The 12,551-nt window shown below is 33.1% G+C and overlaps 1 protein-coding gene across 1 annotated transcript in view; it reads left to right on the forward strand.

The window, feature by feature from the left end:
• The window catches only part of LOC150090888 (poly(rC)-binding protein 3-like), a 646,900-nt gene that overhangs the window by 602,447 nt on the left and 31,902 nt on the right, over positions 1 to 12,551 (forward strand). The window contains 2 exon segments of the mRNA XM_090373382.1: positions 58 to 214; positions 9,196 to 9,315. Coding sequence (XP_090229508.1) covers positions 58 to 214; positions 9,196 to 9,315 — 277 coding nt within the window.

Below are 12,551 nucleotides of genomic sequence, written 5' to 3' on the forward strand. Positions count from 1 at the left end.
TTTACAGCCATAACAAAATAATATGTTTTGTATTTATATCCTTTATTTCTCTTTCAGCTTTGGCTACCCTGGCAGCAACCAATAGCTTGCGCCCCGGCACCGCAGCTGCTGCAGCTTTGGCTGGTGCCACCACTACTACCACAGAGATGACCATTCCCAATGACCTCATCGGATGTGTTATTGGGAAGGGTGGAGCAAAAATTAATGAAATTAGGTATGGTGTTTAAAAAAAATTTATAATAATAATTATAATAAATAAGAATAATTTCAAATATATATTTTAATTATGTATATATACATAAGTATAAATTATGTAGCCAGGTGGGCAGGAGCAGCAGTGCACAGCACATGCTTCTTGATTAGACAGAGGTTCGAGCCCGTGACCACCAAATATGGAGGATGCAGAAAGGTCATGGAATGACCACCGCATATCCCCGGAGAAATATGGCCTTAGTTACTAATGCTCCTAAAAAAAAAAAAAAATAAATAACAAATAAGTATAAATTATATTCACAATTTGCTGTTATTTATGTTTATTAAAACAATCCATAATAGCCTTCAGATGGTTGGTATCGGTAGTGGAGAATGATGTAAGAAAGCAAGCTTATAAATCATCAACCAAAAAAAAAAAAAAAAATGCATATCACTCATCCAAACCCTCCAAGAATTTGGTGGGTTTGGATGGGTGATGTGTGTTTTATCCAGGAGCATGATTTCCTGTCCATGCTAGTAATTGCCCTGGACATACTTGCACAGATGGGAAATCGTGCTCCCAGATAACCCGATCTCCAACTTTATATTCTTCAGTCATATACTGTTCACTTTCCTAAAGCTAAAATTTTCCATACCCTGGGCTATTAGTGTAATACAAGGGCAGGAGTGCCTATTTCTATCCTAATTACTTATCTAATTTTGACTCCTGTTAGCTAAACCACTATATTATTGCTTTTAAACACAAAAAGGTATTTCTAGGTCTATACACATTTCATCCATTAACCATTGGATGAAATATGTCTACTCTCAATCAGGTTTTTTGTTTTAGTTTTATTGTTCATTTATGTATATAATTATTTTTGTAAAATAATTGTTGTTGTTATTTGGTTTTTAGGAGCATTAGCAACTAAGGCCATATTGCTCAGGGGATATGCAGTGGTCATTCCCTGACCTTTCCACATCCTCCATATTTGGTGGTCACGAGCTCGAACCCTGGTCTAATCAAGAAGCGTGTGCTACGCACTGCCGCTCCTGCCAACCTGGCTACATAGGCACCTGTAAAATAATAAGAGAAGTTTACCTCAATATAGTACGTAGAACACTTCCGTATGATACTCTCCAGAAATTAAAACAAAAAAATTGAAAATCTTACATTAGAGTAACAAGTAATTAAAAATCAATTTAACACAACAAAAAAACTACCTAAAAAAACAGTGCGTAATTGATATTGAATTTGGACTTTGTAATGTTCCACAAAAAAGATTTATTTATTCAACAAGTTAACTAAGTGATGAATAACATAAAAGAAATGCAACATACTAAATTGAATACACATGACAGTTCAGCTTTACGTGAACTCCGGGAAAATTCAGACATTATTATACAGAGGGCAGATAAAGGAGATACAGTGGTAATACTCGATAAACCTGGTTATATTAATGAGTTAGATTCAGTTGTTTCAGATACCTTCACTTATCTTGAAGTATACCCGGCACTATTTACCAATTTGGTCAATCAATACAGTAAAACGTTAACCACGTATCAAAAAAAAAAACGACTACATTACTATGGCTCAGTTAAAGGAATTGAAGGCCAGAACGTACAATATTCCTGCACTTTTCGGTGCGGTAAAATTATACAAGACTGTATTTCCTATTCAGGCTATTGTTTCCTACAGAAACTCAGCATTTTCATCCTTGGCCACACATGTATATAGCATTATAAAACCCTTTGGACAGGCGATACAATTTGGGATTAAGAACTACGATACATTATTTAATAACCTTAAGGACTGTAGACTTGGCGACAGTGACAATTTATTCTCACTAGATATTACCTTATTATATACGAATGTAAACGTTGAATACACATTAGATATTATTTGGGATATGTTAAATAATAACTCGATACCGATTAATTATACGAAGCTTCCTTCCTATTAAGGAAATTTTTCATTTAATTAAACTGTTAGTTGAGGTCAACTATATCATCTTTAAAGACAAAGCGTACAAACAAATTTTTGGTTTGCCAGTGGGATTGAGCCTGAGCAGCTTAATATTGGAGATCTATCTCTCAACGATTGAGCATATACATTTGATGCCTTTTCAACCCCGTATCACATACTATAGGAGATATTTAGACGATGTTCTAGTTATTACTGATAGTAGTACTATCCAAGACATTTTACATTCGTTTAATAATATTCATTCTAAACTCAAATTTACATTGGAAAGGGACGGATACAAAGTCATTAAATTTTCGAAATTTCATGCTTTCTCGGGACTCGAATAAAATCCAATTTAACATCTATCAAAAACCTACAAACACCGGTATGCTTCTACATTATAACAGCTATCGCCCGTTCACCTACAAAAGGTAAATTATTTTTAATCAGTTTCTAAATGCCTTTAAATATTCAACGACGAAATCTGCTTTGGGCTCAGAAATACAAATATTAACCAGCAGATTCTTAAACAGGGGTTATCTCCTTGCTAGAATAAACCGAATGAGGGTACAAGCTAAGGATAAGGATAGGATACAAAATGCTACACCAACCAACAATAATAATATCAAAAAATACTTTATTCCTGTCCCATATATTGAACAGTGGCACAAACAGCTTAACTGATTCTTTAAAGATACTGAATTTAAAATTGTGGCCAGGCCAATACGAAAATCACACACTATACTGAACAATTGCTCAGTCCTTTACTCATTCACAACACAAATTAATGACCTGGTATACAACATTTCTTGTGGTGATTGCGAATTGTCTACCAAAGTTTAACGCATTTTCCTCTGAATATTCGTGTTAATCAACGTGCGGCCTCATTTAAAATTGTGGCCAGGCCAATATGAAAATTACACACTATACTGAACAATTGCTCAGTCCATTTAACGAGGCCAAAATACTTAGTTTCCAATGTAATTATACTCAACTATTAATGGCAGAAACCGTAGAAATTAAATGACACGAGAATTCTGTTAATGTTCGTCGGTCATATCTGATCTCCGATTCATGGGCTTTTACATGCATGTGCGAAGACAAATAATTCCTATTTAAGTTTCATGCTCACCCCTATTCGGTAATTTTCATTCCTGTGATCACGACATACGGTCAAAAAGCGTTGTCAACTTCAGGAAGGAAAATCGTTTTGCAATTTTTTTGTTAAATTCTGTTAATTAATTTTCTTATTTTTAAATGCATTAAATTGATTTTTAATTATTTTTTACTCTAATGTAAGATTTTCGATTTTTTCGTTTTAATTTCTGGAGAGTATCATACAGAAGTGTTCTACGTACTGTATTGAGGTAAACTTCTCTTATTATTTTACAAATATTGATATCAACGTAGGACGTATTGAGCATTGCAGCTCTGATTCATAGTATCAGAATAATTAATTTTGGGATCCTCTGTTGTGCCAACCTTAAATTACATGCTAGCTGTCTATATTTCCTCCCTTATAGCTTTAATTTTATGTTATTTCATAAATAAATAAATATATTTTTTTTATTATTTTTTTTTATTTTATTTTATTTATTATTTATTTTATTTTATTTATTATTTATTTTATTTTATTTTTTATCAATCAATCAATCATAATATTTATTTGTTATATGATTGTTGTTGATATGTATTTGTCCTATATGAACTATAATATTATTTATAAGATATTTTAAAAATAGTGAGGAAGATTACTTTCACTTTATATATTTTTCTTTAGATTTCACTAGTTTTAAAATTTCTTCTCCTTCCAAAGATTTTAAAAAGTTTTTAAATTCACCATAAGTTCAGCTTCTAAATTTTCTAATAAAAGACGGTTTCTCTCTTTCCACTGAGCAGTTTTCATTAAGCTGAAAACTCTTTCTGATGAAGCATTTGAATATGGAATGCTTAATACGGAGCTTACAATTTGAGACAAATTATTTGCCTCTGGAAATTTTGAGAAAAATTGCACCTATTTTTTATCAACACCCATTTTCTTTTCTTCATTACCCAGTGATGAAAAAAATGCCTTTAGATTTAAAATTCCTTCAAAAAGCAAATCTAATTTAGCATTTTTGATGTTGAATATTTCTACTAGTTCTCAAATTGCATTAAATGTTGGTGGATTAGATAATGTTAAATGTTGTAGTTTTTTTTAATTTATTGTCATTAAAATCAAACCACTTTTCTAGATATGTAATAGCTTTTTGGTGAAAATTTGAAACATCTAATTTGAATCACTTAATTTCTTAATCATTTTCATATTTTCTTAATTCATTTTCAACTAATGTACCATAAACTCTTCATTTTGTCTTTCCTTCAAGAATGTTCTTAAATTTTCCATTATATCATAAACATCAACAATTGTTGCATCCTTGCTTTGTAATTTCAACAGTTCCTTTTGAAAAATGGCTCCAACATTCAAAATGAATCCTCATAAAATATTACTTTACTGGTAGAAAATTTGAAATCCATCGAATTGGTATATGACCTAATAGTTCCATCCACTCCATTTTGGTTCATTCAGAAAACAATTTTAATTCTGCAGTTATTTTGTAGAAGACAAAAACTCATTATAAATTTTAATAACAATTGTTTCAATATCTATTTTCAAGGTATCAGCAGCTTTTTTTATGATGTTGTGTAATATGAGCATTACATCCTATTGGTATAATATTGGTGTTAGCTTTTGTAATTCTGTGAAGACACTTTGATTTTTGCCAAATACTGGTGCATTATCTGCACAAAAAGATGTAATATTTTTTAATGAAAGTCCAGATGCTTCAATTTTTATTTTCAATGAATTAGCTATCTCTTTAGCTACTTCTTAGCTTATATTCACTTTCAAGAAAATAGAAGCTAAGAAGTGAAGTTTGAACTCCTTGCAATTTATCAAAGTACCTAATTATCAAAGGAAAAGTTTTAATATTGCCTTTATTACCTTCCAATCTTTTTAAAATCATTTTTCATGAGAATGGGCATAAAACACCTGTCACTATTGCATTGCTTTTTGTTTTTCCACAGCTATATTGATTAGCAATCTTGGAGTCTGGAAACATTCCACTAAACAAAGTTCCAGCACATCCTGTTGAACAAGCTTATGTGATTCACAAATAGCTTTGTGAATGTAAACAGGAATGGTAACAAAATATTGTTTCAGCTATTAAAAATTTGACTTTCAGAACTGCTGTTTGGTGTTGCAAAGAAGTTGGATATTTTGGAAGATTGAGCTGATGCATTTAAATTTGAGATATGAGTTTTTGTCATCATATGTCATTTAATATCATTTTCTCCACTATGACTAATAATGAAAATTATATTATTACAAATTGTGCACTTTGCTGAAATTCACCTCGTCATTCACGTGGCGCCTCTGTAGCCAGGTGGGAAGGAGCAGCAGTGCATAGCACACGCTTCTTGATTAGACCGGGGTTCGAGCCCGTCACCACCAAATACGGAGAATGCGGAAAGGTCAGGGAATGACCACCGCATATCCCGGAGCAATATGGCCTTAGTTGCTAATGCTCCTAAAAACCAAATAACAAACAAACAATCGTCATTCACGTAACCAACTATATATTTGTGTCCATTCTTGATTGAACTTCACCATTCTTTTTGTTTTCTTTTTTGGAGCTTCTTCTTTATTCATATTAATTTAAAGATAATATGAATTTAATATTGTGTAACTATAAGAAAAAATAATAGTAAATAGTAATCCAAAAAAACTAAATTGCAAGAAATTTGAAATGTTTTCAAAAATTATAAAATTTAAATCAAAAATACCTACTTTAAATTATAAACCAAAAATGTATAAAATTTAATAAAAAATAACCATATCTTGATAAAATCAGAGATTATTCACTGTACTTTACGATATCTTAAATTATTATTACTGTTTTTTTATTTAATTTTCAAAATTACTTCACTTTAACAATTCAAAAAAAGGAAAATTCATTTGAGAATTATTACTAAAATAATGTATGGCTTAGATAAATTAATACGTTATACATGTAATTGAAAACAACAAAGAGAAAAAAGATTTCTCAATTCTCATTTTTCTCTTGTTATTAGAATTAATTTTTAACACATCTGTTAGATTCCAATAAGAATTAATTAAAAATATGTATGCCGACTGGGCTAGCCAGGTGGGTAAAGTGCCTGCCTGGCAACCCAAAGGTCGCGGGTTCGAATCCTGCCTCGGGCTTGGATCAAAGTACTGCAAAAACCTTGGGAGGTGCATTATGGCCACAGAAGCCAATGTGCCAACAACTACCAAAAAAAAAAAAAAAAAAAAAAAAAAAATGTAAAATCAATAAATTAGCAGTTTTTTCCTCTCTTATTGAGACAAATGATGGTATTATTGGGAAGCAGAACTTGAAGTTCTAAATTGGAACAGCTGCCCCCCCCCCCATACTGATGTGTAGGAAATTTAAGACAATTTTTCTTAACATTTTGGTGGAGGGGGGTACAAATAATAAAGATCAGGTTCAGGTATTGTTCTTGTTACTGCAAGTGTTGGTTTAATTCAGTGAACCAGTATAGGACTCCAGTGCAGACAGACTGCTAAGAACAGTTCTAAATCGGAACAGTTTCCCTCCCCCACCCCCATACTGATGTGTAGGAAATTTAAGACAATTTTTCTTTGGTTGGGGGGGGGTACAAATAATACAGATCAGATTCAGGTATTGTTCTTGTTACTGCAATTTCAGTTTAATTTCGGTTTAATTCAGTGAACCAGTATGGGACTCCAGTGCAGACAGACTGCTAAGAACATTGAAAGAAACCCCATAAGAAAGTATGGGGTTTCTTTCAATGATATACAGAAACTTTACCAGTAGGAACAAAATGGTGTTTTTCCCACTCTGTAAACCAATGATTGGGCTCATCCTGAATACTGCATACAGGTTTGGGAACCTCATTTTATAAGGATATAGATCTGTTAGGGTATGGAGAAGAGCAGCAAGATTAGCTTGTGGGTGGGGGGAGGGGTGGAATCTTCTTACCAAAAAAAGACTGGAGTTCTATGAATTGCTGTGTCTGGAAAATGCACATTATGCAAAAACTTATAACAATCTTGTGCCAGTTTACTGACTGAAGTCAGTTGGCAACACTAAACATCAACATGGCACCATCTGTTGATGTTATTTCAAAACAGTCAATTTTCAAGATGATGACATCTGTAGTCATGGACCAAAGTAAAGATGCAAACCATAAACTCCTTTTTGAATGTAGAAGGAATAAAACCTGCTGAAATTTATCACAGAATGTTCTCAGTTGCCTCAGTATAGAATAATGTGCATGAGTCAGTGACAAGTCTGTGAGTGGGTGAATAAGTTTAAGAATGATATTGAAAGCGTTGCCTAATTGCGACTTGAAAAGAGTCGTTTACTCCATGAACAATTTCCATTAAAAGCTAGCTACATATTAATGCACTCTTACATTGTGATTATTACTTCATTAACAGCATCACATTCTGAAATCTCTGCTAGTCTTTTTGTCACATGCACCACTCCTCTCTGTGATCAAGATGTCTTGGAAAGTAAGAGAAGGAAAAAGATCATAAGAAAGCAATTGCAGCCTTATAGGCTAATCAGAATAGAGCTAAATAGAGAAAAATTCAGTTTTTACTCTGATTAAAATTATTGCATAATTACAAAAGAACTCATTGTTCTCTCTGTGAATTATTCCTGATAAGTCTCTTATTGACCTATTAGGGATCAGTCACTCTGATATGATGTCACTTCTCTTACTTACATGCTTATCACTCAGTGAAATGGTATACATGCCCAAGTGTCTAGGAGTGGTTCTGTTAAGAGAAACAAGGCTATGAAATGTGTTTGGTGTTTGCTGAAGTGTAAATTGTAAGTTTTTTAAAAACAATATGTACTAGGCAACCAAAACTCCAATTTTCATCACCGTATACAGCATCTATAATTATTTAAGAAGACTTGTACCGATTATTAAGTATTTAGAATGAACATGATATATAAGGTATATATCAAAGCCACTATACATAACAGTATAGTGGCTTTCCCACTTGCCATTCATTTAGAGAGAGGTCATTCCAAATCCTGTCAGTGACTGGAGGAATTCTTAACAGCCTCTTCAATGAGCACTCAGTTAACTGATCTCAGGTGGCAGGAGCAGGATTCCCCCTGTGAGTTGTTCCAAGTTTTTCAACTTGCATTACTTGCAAACTGATCTGTGTGCACATACTTCTGTAAAGAATAACAGGCTGTTGTAGTATAGCCTAAGATACCGATGCTTTCTAAAAGTGACATGTGTTTCATTTTACTGATTGTTGAGATTTGATAGTTCATTGGTGATCAGAAGTTAATATCAAGTTATATAATGTGTCAATAAAAGTCAGTTTCAAGACAAAAGTTAAAAAATCTCCCAATTTTTAAAATTTAAAAGTTGACAGATCTTTATTGTATTAAGAATTTGTATTGGGCAGTTTGGATTCTTGATTTTATTAATGGTTGCAAATAATATTGACTGAAGAAAGGCAGGCCAACCAGGCTAGCCGGGTGGGTAAAGTGCCTGCCTGGCAACCCAAAGGTCGCAGGTTCAAATCCCGCCTCGGGCTTGGATCAGCGTAGTGCAAAAACCTTGGAAGGTGCATTATGGCCGCAGAAGCCGATGCGCCACCAACTGAAAAAAATAATAAAAAGAAGAAAGGCACACACAAGTAACCCACAATACACTTTCTATAACCTTGGTAATAGTGCTGGTACAAATGAGTCAGGCACAATATGACCTTAGTAGCCCTTGTGCTATTAAACACCAACCAACAAATGAGTCATAAACTTTAATAAACAAAAACCAATAACTTTCCCAAATGTATGCACCAGTGCTGTTTAACTGAAAAGTATCTTTTATATTTCAGTTATATATTTCTGATTTACAAAATGATTCATTTCACTAAATACAATAATTAGAATGTAACTTATGATTATTGAAAACACTTTATATGGTTACTTTTTTTTCTACAGACAGCTCTCAGGTGCAACAATTAAAATTTCAAATTCTGAAGAAGGCTCCAAAGATAGAACTGTGACAATCTCTGGAACTCCAGAGGCAATTAATCTTGCTCAGTACCTCATTAACACAAGGTTAGTATAATATATAATTTGATATACATTGTTTATGATTTGAAAGAATTATTGCTTAAACTAATGCCAACCGGGCTAGCCGGGTGGGTAAAGTGCCTGCCTGGCAACCCCAAAGGTTGCAGGTTCAAATCCTGCCTAGGGCTTGGATCAAAGTACTGCAAAAACCTTGGGAGCTGCATTATGGCCACAGAAGCCAATGCACCAACAACTACCAAAAAAAAAAAAAAAAAACTTAAACTAATGTCATAGTAATTTCTTTTTGAAGGAGGAAGCTATAGTGTACTCATAAAAGGATATTACAACTTTGCTAGCAATATATATATATATATATATATATATAAAATATACTATTCATCCATTTTTTTTTTCTCAGAAGAATTTTATATGTGTGATATATTAAAGCAGATATAAAAAATAATTTCCTACTTTTTTTATCTGTAAGTAGAAAGAACCTTGCTAATTTTTTGATGTGGTAGTGAGGGGATTTCATTAAATCCAAATACAAAAATAATTAAAATTGCCTTAATTATACAGTCATAATTTTGTTTTTAATTTCAATTAGAACTGACTACAGTTGAAGAAATAAATTTTTATTTATATCTAATAGTCCCCCCATCTTTTTTCCTCCATGTATTCATCCTTTGGTAAAAAAAGTTGATAAACCTAAACTAAGAAACAGCATATATTATATATCTGAGAATAAGATCATTATTAGAGCAAAATAATACATTCCACAAGGAAATTCACACTCCTGAATATGATATATGAAATTTTGTAAAAAGATTACTAATTGATAACTAAAAAGATAAATAATTGAAGAAAATCCATATATGATTCTTAAGAATCGTTTTCAAGAAATTATTATTATTATTAGCCATATGGTGCAAAGAAGCCTGAGGCTTTTGCTGCACGAGCCAAAAAAAAAAAAAAAAAATTCTAAGTTACACTGAGAGAAAGAGACGTAGAAGGGAATCACCAAGAAAGAGAAGAATGATGATATCCAGCTAAGGACCCTGTGTGTGTGTGTGTGTGTGTGTGTGTGTGTGTGTGTGTGTGTGTGTGTGTGTGTGTGTGTGTGTGTGTGTGTGTGTGTGTGTGTGTGTGTGTGTCAAGCCCATATTTTGTCCAAATTATGTCCAAATATTCATTCAAACTGCCCTTCAGTTGTTAACTTGGCTGGAAGAGTTTACAAAGTGATAATATAAACTATTATTAATACTTTTATGCATCTATTCTGCACTAGATTTACAGTACCATCATTATCCTGATGGCTGATATTGCAAAATTAGTTCTGGATTTGCATTATCAGTTATGAGAATCTGTTAAAGATAATATTTTTAATAGATTCTCATATATTTTTATCTATCACTATTATGATATATTCTCATATATCATAATAGTAATATATGAGATATTACCCTTTGTTATATTTTTATATATCACTATTATGAGAATCTACTTAATGATAAGATCCAAAATTTTTATTGAAGTATTCAGCAATAAATATTTTTCAGTCTGTATGCCTTATTGAAACAAGAAGCAGTTGGCGTTTACATAGAGAAATTTTAGGTTAGAGACAAACATATGTGAGACCTCACATTTCAAACAAGCATTTTAGCTTTGTTCAAGCTTTAATTTAGCTATCCCTGTGTCATTTGTCCCAAAGCTTCAGTTTTTCTCGTAAGTTGACATCTCTAAATACTGTCTTCCCTTTATCTGTCTTTCTTTTCCTGGTGGTTTCAGTAAATGAAGGTTATTTTTTTTTATATAACTTAACTATATTCAAATGATAGAGGAATTTGAGATCTGCATAAATTATGTTTGCTGAGATGTTGGATGATGTTCCATTTGAATTTTGGAGTTTATAGTAATATCCTTGATGTAAAGCGTAATTGTGAAGAGGCTTTTGTCTCAGATTTTTCCTGGTTAAAAAAGTGTTAGGATTTTATTTTTATTATTTTCCTACAATAGATCTCTGTCAGTTGTAAAGAGTCCTGCAGACTAAGTTGGTATATTGCCTGTCTTCTGTACTCTCTTCTGTACTTGTTTTTGACCTTCATTTCTTACAATCAAGGCTATCTTGAAAGTTTTGAGTTATTCATTCAGGCAAAATAATATGGATATTATTATCCTTCACATCTAGAGGCATCAGTAATAATTTTATATGGTTGATATGATAACAATAAAATCAATATTTTATTTTCAGAGTTGTAGCAATTGATTAATTACAGCATTGTTTGTAAAAGTTATAAACAGAGGTGTAATCAGCATTAGTCGAGGCATACAATGCAAGAAAGCAAGACTTATGCAGCATCAGCCAAAAAAAAAAAAAAAAACCTTCCCATTTCACCCATCCAGTCACTCCAAATGTTTGTCTAGTTCAGCTTTAAATTTATGCCCCCTCAGGTTCTTAATCTCATCAAGTGGAAGCATCCCATCAGCATTGCGCCTGCTCAAACCATTCAAGACCTGTACACCTCAGTCAGATCACCTTGCAGATGCCTAGTCTCAAGATGCTACAACTTGCAGAACTTAAGCCTCTCTTGGTAAGAGCACCCATTTGTTCCTTTCACCAATCTTGTTGCCCTTCTCTGACAACTCTACATCCTTCCTAAAATGAGGCCTCCAGACCTGTATGCAGTACTCAAGGTATGGCCTGACCATTGCCTTATACAAAGGGATAATCACCTCCTTGTATTCTAGCAAAATTCTTGTATATCATTGAAAAAACTCCATGACCTGCTCTGGCAGCCTGTCTGCACTGCTCAGAGAACTTCATAACTGACTGCACAATACCCCCAGGTCTTTTTCATTCTCCATCTCCCTGAGTGTTGTACCACACAGTTTATACATTTCTCTTAGGTTACTGCGACCCATATGGAGTACTTTCCATTTGTCAATATTAAACTTCAGTTTCCACTTCTCAGCCCATCTACCTGACTTTTCTAGATCCTGTTGCAGTAGCATACTGTCTTTACTGTCATTAACAACCCTGCCATTAACAACCTTTGTTAAACTTGGACATTAAGCCTGATATACCTTCATTGATATTATTGATAAATACACAAAACAACAATGGGCCCAGCACCGAACCCTGGGGGGGAATCCACTAATAACATTAGTCCACGTAGAGCAGTGTACATTTATTACCACTTTCTGCCATCTCTCACTCAACCATTGCAGCAACTTGCCCTTACTGCATTAGCATTAGCATTAGTAAAGGCATTTGATGCAAG

Source organism: Mastigoproctus giganteus, chromosome 1, assembly GCF_048544385.1.
Source record: "Mastigoproctus giganteus isolate SK-2022 chromosome 1, ASM4854438v1, whole genome shotgun sequence".
NCBI lineage: Eukaryota > Metazoa > Arthropoda > Arachnida > Uropygi > Thelyphonidae > Mastigoproctus > Mastigoproctus giganteus.